This window comes from Lemur catta, chromosome 24, assembly GCF_020740605.2.
Source record: "Lemur catta isolate mLemCat1 chromosome 24, mLemCat1.pri, whole genome shotgun sequence".
Classification (NCBI taxonomy): Eukaryota; Metazoa; Chordata; class Mammalia; order Primates; family Lemuridae; genus Lemur; species Lemur catta.
Genome location: NC_059151.1, coordinates 8,469,584 through 8,476,401, shown reverse-complemented (window position 1 = coordinate 8,476,401; position 6,818 = coordinate 8,469,584). Strand labels below are relative to the sequence as shown.

At 36.3% G+C, this 6,818-nt stretch overlaps 1 protein-coding gene across 2 annotated transcripts in view; it reads right to left on the bottom strand.

The window, feature by feature from the left end:
* Nucleotides 1-4,453: 4,453 nt before the first annotated feature.
* SMARCAD1 (SWI/SNF-related, matrix-associated actin-dependent regulator of chromatin, subfamily a, containing DEAD/H box 1) overlaps nucleotides 4,454-6,818 on the bottom strand; it is a 62,828-nt gene continuing 60,463 nt past the window's right edge. For both annotated transcript variants that reach the window (XM_045536715.1, XM_045536716.1), the window contains one exon: nucleotides 4,454-5,816. In XM_045536715.1, coding sequence (XP_045392671.1) covers nucleotides 5,755-5,816 — 62 coding nt within the window. In that variant the 3' untranslated portion in view covers nucleotides 4,454-5,754. The remainder of the gene's footprint in view (nucleotides 5,817-6,818) is intronic.

The window sequence follows — 6,818 nt, the reverse complement described above, 5'->3', positions numbered from 1 at the left end:
AGACAAACTCACATTTCATTCCATTATCTTATTTTTTCCAGAATAGCTTCACATCATTTGTAATCGAGGAAAAATAGTTTATAATACCTTGCTTTACAGCGGTTCCAACATGCATGAATTTTATTCACAATGGTTTAGTTAGCACCAGTTTCCAAAAAAAAAAAAAAAAAAATGGTTTGGACTTCTGCTACCAGAGTCTATTAACTGTAATTGCATGAAATACAAACTTTGCTGCTGGTTTGTCAGTCCACAAATCACTACATAAATAACAGATGCACGTCACGACCAATGACCAATCTTGTCACTTCTTTCGGACTGCCCATGACTGGTCACTGCACATCTGCGATTCACGCATAGACAGCAAAGTGTGTCGTTGTACCGTCTGCTTGTTTCCACGTGATACATCTGTTTGACATTTCACAAAAGGGAATAATCAAAAGAGGGGACTCATCAACACAGATGAAAGTGCAGCAAAAGAACAAAAAGCAATAATGCTGGAGTGATATTATCCAAAATACACAAAGAACTCTCAAAATTCAACAACAACCTGATTAAAAAAATGGGCAGTAGACTTCAACAGACACCTCACCAAAGAAGATATACAGGTAGCAAGAAGCAGATGAAGAGGTGGCCAATATAATGCCATTAGGGAATTGCAAATTAAAATGAGATGCCACTAGACACCAATTAGAATGATGAAAATCCAAAACACAGACACCAGCAAACGCTGGTGAGCATGTGGACCAACAGGAACTCCTATTCACTGCTTATGAGAACACAAATGGTTATCGCCACCTTGGAAGACAGTTGGCAGTTTCTTACAAAACTAAACATATTCTTACCCTAAGATTCAGCAGTTGCACTCCTTGGTATTTAACCCATGACCTGAAAACATATCCACACAAAAACCTGCATATGAATATCTACAGCAGCTTTATTTACAACTGCCAATAGCTTCCATGCACATTACCAAGTGAAAGAGACCAATCTGAAAAGGCTATCTACCGTTTGATTCCAACAGCGTGATATTCTGAGAAAGACAAAACTACAGAGACAGTAAAAAGATCAGTGGTTGCCAGGATTGGGGAAAGAAAGGGTGAAACAAGTGGTGCACAGAAGTTTGGGCCGTGAAACTGTTCTGAATGATATCACAATGGTGGACACATGTCATTATACATTTGTTAAAACCCACAGAATGTACCGCAGCAAGAATGAACCCTAAGGTAAATTATGGACTTTGGGGGACAATGATGTGGCAATGGAGGTTCTCCAAGTCTAACAAATTTACCCATCTGCTGCGGGATGTTGATGGTAGGGGAGGCTACGCATGTGTGGACAGGGGATATACGGGAACTTCGTTCTTCCTGCTCCATTTTGCTGTGAACCTAAAACTGCTCTAAAAAATAAAGCTGATTTAAAAAAAAAAAAAAAAAAGAACAGAGATTAAAATGTTGGATGCTGATCCAAACCTAGAAGTTATGCAAATTTGCCAGAGTATAAAAAAGATGCCCACTTGTAAGTTAGACAAGACAATACCAAAGTTCTATTGATAATTTTTTAAAAGTACAATCCTTATCCATGGGGGATATGTCCCAAGACCCCTAGCGGATGCCTGGAGTCATGCATCGTGTGGAAGCCTACACATGCCACGTCTGTCAGTCTGATATGCGAGACGCCCACTAAGTGACCCATGGGTGGACAGCACAGACAGCGTGCGGACACGCCGGACAAAGGGATGATTCACGTCCTGGGCAGGATGGGATGGAGTGGGAAGGCACGAGATTTCATCACGCTATGCAGAATGAATAAAACTAATGAATTGCTTATTTCTGGAATTTTCCATTTAATATGTTTGGACCACGGATGACCACAGCTAACTGAAACTGTGGAAAAGTGAAACTGAAGATAAGGGGGGGGGACTAGTGTATTAATTTTACTATTTCTTTCATTTGCTTCTACATTCATAACCAACAATAAGAATGTTTTTAATGTGCTGACAGGATTTCTCAAAGGTCACAGATAATCACAATTTCCCCCAGTGACTATTGTTTTCAACAATTTCGACTTCCATCATTTTTACAATTGCATGCTATTGTGGAAAACAAGAACTGCCTCTATAAACGAGTCATTTAAACAGAATCTTCCAAATAACAATTAGACTATCCCCCAGAAGTCCATTTTAAAATATAATATTGGAACATCAAATTTTAATTTATGTTAATAACATTGTACTGTCACTCTTAGTATGTCAAATCATATATGGAGACACACTAATGAAATAGATGGTCTTACACTTGAAAGGCAGTGCAGAGGAAAGAGAATACAGACTGGAGAAGCCAAATGAGAGGGTGTGGGAGAGGAAAGAAAGGAAAGAAAGAAAGGAAGGAAGGAAGGAAGAAAAGAAAGGAAAAAAGGAAGAAAGAAAGGAAGGAAGAAAGGAAAGAAAGGAAGGGAAGGAAGAAGGAAAGAAGGAAGAAAGGAAGGAAGGAAGGATAGGTATGATCTTACATAAGATGTTTCTTTCCTCCCAACAATGTTCTATAACATTAGAGAAAAATGTTAAATACTTTATAAATTAGTAAGGATTACACATAAAAAGAAAACACATTTCCCAAGTACCTTGATTCTTTGCATCGAATTTTCTTGACATTAGTGATTGTTAACAAATAATAGGATGTAAGTGAATCTCATTACAATGCCCTCCACCACGTAATCAAGGCAGTATAAAGAAAAAATTACCTTTAACAAAAATTCAAATAATACTGTAAATAATGAAGGTAATAACTTTTCTTCCCTCTTATGCATGGCCATTTTCCTCCTCATTATTGAATTCTTTTTTGTTTGTTTGTTTGTTTGTTTTGAGACAGGGCCTCACTCTGTAGCCCTGGGTAGAGTGCGGTGACAGCATCACAGCTCACAGCAACCTCAGACTCCAGGGCTCAGGCGATTCTCCTGCCTCAGCCTCTAGAGTAGCTGGGACTACAGGCAAGTGACACCATGCGTGGCTAATTTTTCTATTTTTTGTAGAGACTAGGTCTCACTATGTTGCTCAGGCTGGTCTCAAACTCTGGCCTCAAGTGATCTTCCTGCCTCAGCCTCCCAAAGTGCTAGGTAGGATTACAGGTGTGAGCCGCCACGCCCAGCCCACATTATTAAATGGACAAGCTTTAATGAAAACAGAATTTAGTAAAAGTGATAAAGCCAACTATGCGACATTATGAAAATCCAAAGTAAGATAATCAGTCCCATGTGTTTATACAAATCATAGTTCAAATATAAAATGCAACCACATAGCAAGTTTCATAAGGAAATATTTAGCACCATCATAACCTTTAGGTCATCTTTTTGCAATGAAGGAGAACACAGTCCCGTCTCATCCTGTACCCAATTTAAATGTCTTCTTGCTTACAGACAAAGAGGGAAGTGGCTGGGTGGGGGAATCCGAGCAGAAATTGCATTATGTATAATTAGAAAAAAAAACATTTTAGGGAAAAAAGTTAGAAGAGTCAATTCCTTAGTTTTATAGACTACTTAAGGGTTGCACATAAGGTAACACAAATGGAAACCAAATCTCCTCATACCTCTCTCTCTCTACCATACAATAACACTAAGTGCTAGGAACAATAGTAATGTTTAAATATAAATATCTACAGGCATAAAGCTGTAAGTCTATGGGGCCCCAAACAGTTATAAAAACAAAGGCATTTCTATCCCTGTGTGACTTGCATTAAAAAAAAGGTCACTTCGGTTCGTCAAGATATTACTCCAACAACTGTGGCTTCATTTGCTCCTTACTGATCGTGGATCACAATATTCACTGGCATCGGCCCTGTGAAGAGAATAATGAGAATACATCCTAAGTAATAAATTCTAATTTATTGATAAAAATTGTAAGCACATAAGATGATCTCATTTGTGCTCAACTGTATATATTTTTAAGAGTAAGGAGGGTTATAAATATTAAAAAGGGGGTGAAAATACAGCTTAAGATCACAAATACTTTTATTAAACCCAAGACACAATAGAGCATTACACGAAGAACCCAACTACATATCGTCAGAGATAAAAATATGGATATAACAATAACAAAAGAAATAGCCTATCATTGAAAATACATTAATACAAAAAAGTTGTGAGAAATCCACCACGAGATTTTAAAAAGTCATGTTCCCAATGATTTGACTAAGTGACCTGGGTACGTTGATATGCTAGGAGGTAGGATTAACATTTGAGTCCTTTTAGTCCTGAAACACTAAAATATATTGAGTCTGTTCAATATACCTTCAAGATTGGGTTAAGTCTACTAAGCCATGAGTTCTCAAAATCTATAGTATCTAAATAATGACTATGAGAACTTTATTCACCTTCTAAATGCAGAGGGTTGTATTACCTAGCCTCTTCACAAGTCAGGGTACCTTGAAAAGTATGATCTGCAAAAATTAACAAATTTTTCATTTATAAATAAGTTTATTTATAATGATATTTACATAATAAAAACAAAACACTTGAAACTCACAAGTTACACAAAGAAACTGGTGTATAATAAAAACAGCAATATAGACTGACAGGCAGAAAGTTAAAGAAAGACTGAATAAAGAGTTAAATATCAAATAGACAACTTTACTTCTTCTACCTTTCACTTTGTCACCCACACTGAACTGGAATTGAACAATGGCTCTCTCTTTAGGCGGTCCTGTACTGGAAATTCTGGAAACTGGCAAATTATATTTTGATAAGAGTTTTAAAGGTAATGACCTATTTCCATGCAGTACCTAATGCTGCCTTACTACGAAGTCACATTCAGTCTGCTTTGAAGTGAAACAGCTTTAAGTTAATTGGTTCTGCCAGGCTAGAAAAATGTCACCGACATTCTGCTGATGCGTGGAGTTGTGGCAGGAATAAACTACCATTTAGAGAGGAAGAGAACTGGAGCAGAGGTGACTGGGCAACAGTTTCAAGAGAAGCAAAAGCCAGGAGAGGGAAATCAATGAAAACATGCACAAGATTAGGCAGAGTAATAAGCACAATTAGTGCAATTGGGAAATGAACAGAAGGAATTAATCTCCATGGAGCAAGGTATGGGCTTCTTTAGTTACTACTCACTGGAAAACAACTTAGTGCCTAGCCAAACAAATGTATTTTAACAGAATTACTTGAGAGGACCTGGGGGTGTCAGCATATGGAATGCCACCTTTAAATTCAGGTTGAGTTCTTGTTGACATTGGTGAACATCTGCTTCAAATAGCAATAAAATGAAAGCTATATAATCTATACAGCTGCACTTTTAAACTAACATAATAAAAAAGAACTTCAAATGGGACAAGCAAAAAACAAGACATAAGCATTGTCAAATAAGGCACATGTAAAAATCTACACACATTATCCAGTGAAAGACAATATATATATATATTTGGAGGTAGAAATAATTACAAAAATACTGACATTTCTAAAGCATTAGCGTATTTGTTACAAACAATCACCAACTAATCCCCATTCAGAAAACTGCTTTGTAAAATGATTATTCAACATCTTCAGGACTTCGTATTTGTGGCTTTTTTTTTTTTTGAAATTTCACATGTGAGCGTCTGGAGAATTCAGTTAGTGGCAAAAAAGTTGTCCATACTATGAGAAATGCAATATGGAAATTATAAAAAGTTATAAATGTCCATTAACCCCATGGTCATCGCAATGTAAATGTCCTTGAGTGCACCAAGTTGATATTTCCTCATCAATTAGGAATTCACAATTCTTATTTCACAGGCCCATTGACGTTTTTAGTAACGTGGCTATATCCGCTGGCATAGTCCCTTCATCACCTGCAGGTCAGAGAGCGGCATTAAGAATTTTATAAAAATATTTTACTTTATAGAACATATTTTTTCTCTCAATTTTTTCTTTCGTTGGTAAATTTCTATCATCTTTCAAGGACCGGTTTACTTCAGTGTCACTCCCTGTTAAAAATTTTCCCTGATTCCTCCATATATTAGGGTTATCTCCTGTGTTGCTGTTCATATTGCCAGCATAGCAATCTAAGGTTATATTTCTGATTTTATATAGATATAAATTAACGTAAGGATACATAGAGATAGACAGTTTGAATCATATCTAATTCATATAGTACATGGTACTCACTTTTCAACTTTGCTAATTAAAAGAAAAACATTATATAACAAACTGAGTAGGAAAAACAAAGACAACAAAGTCCCCAAATTCCAATCAAACCAAAAATAATTCAATCTATACCCTTATTTTTTATCTAAAGATACAATCACTGACTTAGACCCACTCTACACTCACAAAAACAATGAGCACAGTATACCAGTTGAAGATTAAATTAATACCTGTAAATTACCTTTTATTTATCCAACATTTGCCCCATATTTTAATTAAGTAGGACCCCAGTATCTAGACATTTACAGAAGTTGTTTGAAATTTTCTAAGACACCCTCTGTGGCACAGTGACATAGAATCTATCATCTCTGATCAATTCAATTCAGCACTCAATATTTTTAGATGAACTGATGTGTTAATTTACTAGATAGTAACGGTGGCATGGCTGGCAATTCACAAATATTTGCTGACCTGTTGCAGAAACGTAGCTATGAATAATTTTATAAATTAGATGTGGCTAAAATACAGCAAAAGTCACTTCTCTGTCCCTCTCTCACAAACATGTACCCAGTTACAATCTAAAATTACAAGAGTTCTTTTATCTACTCTTCTTTTTTCTGTAAAAAACACATATATACACAGTAACACAAAATACTGCATAAACTCTTAGGGAGTTCACTGATACCCTTGCCTCCAAGCTCATCCAC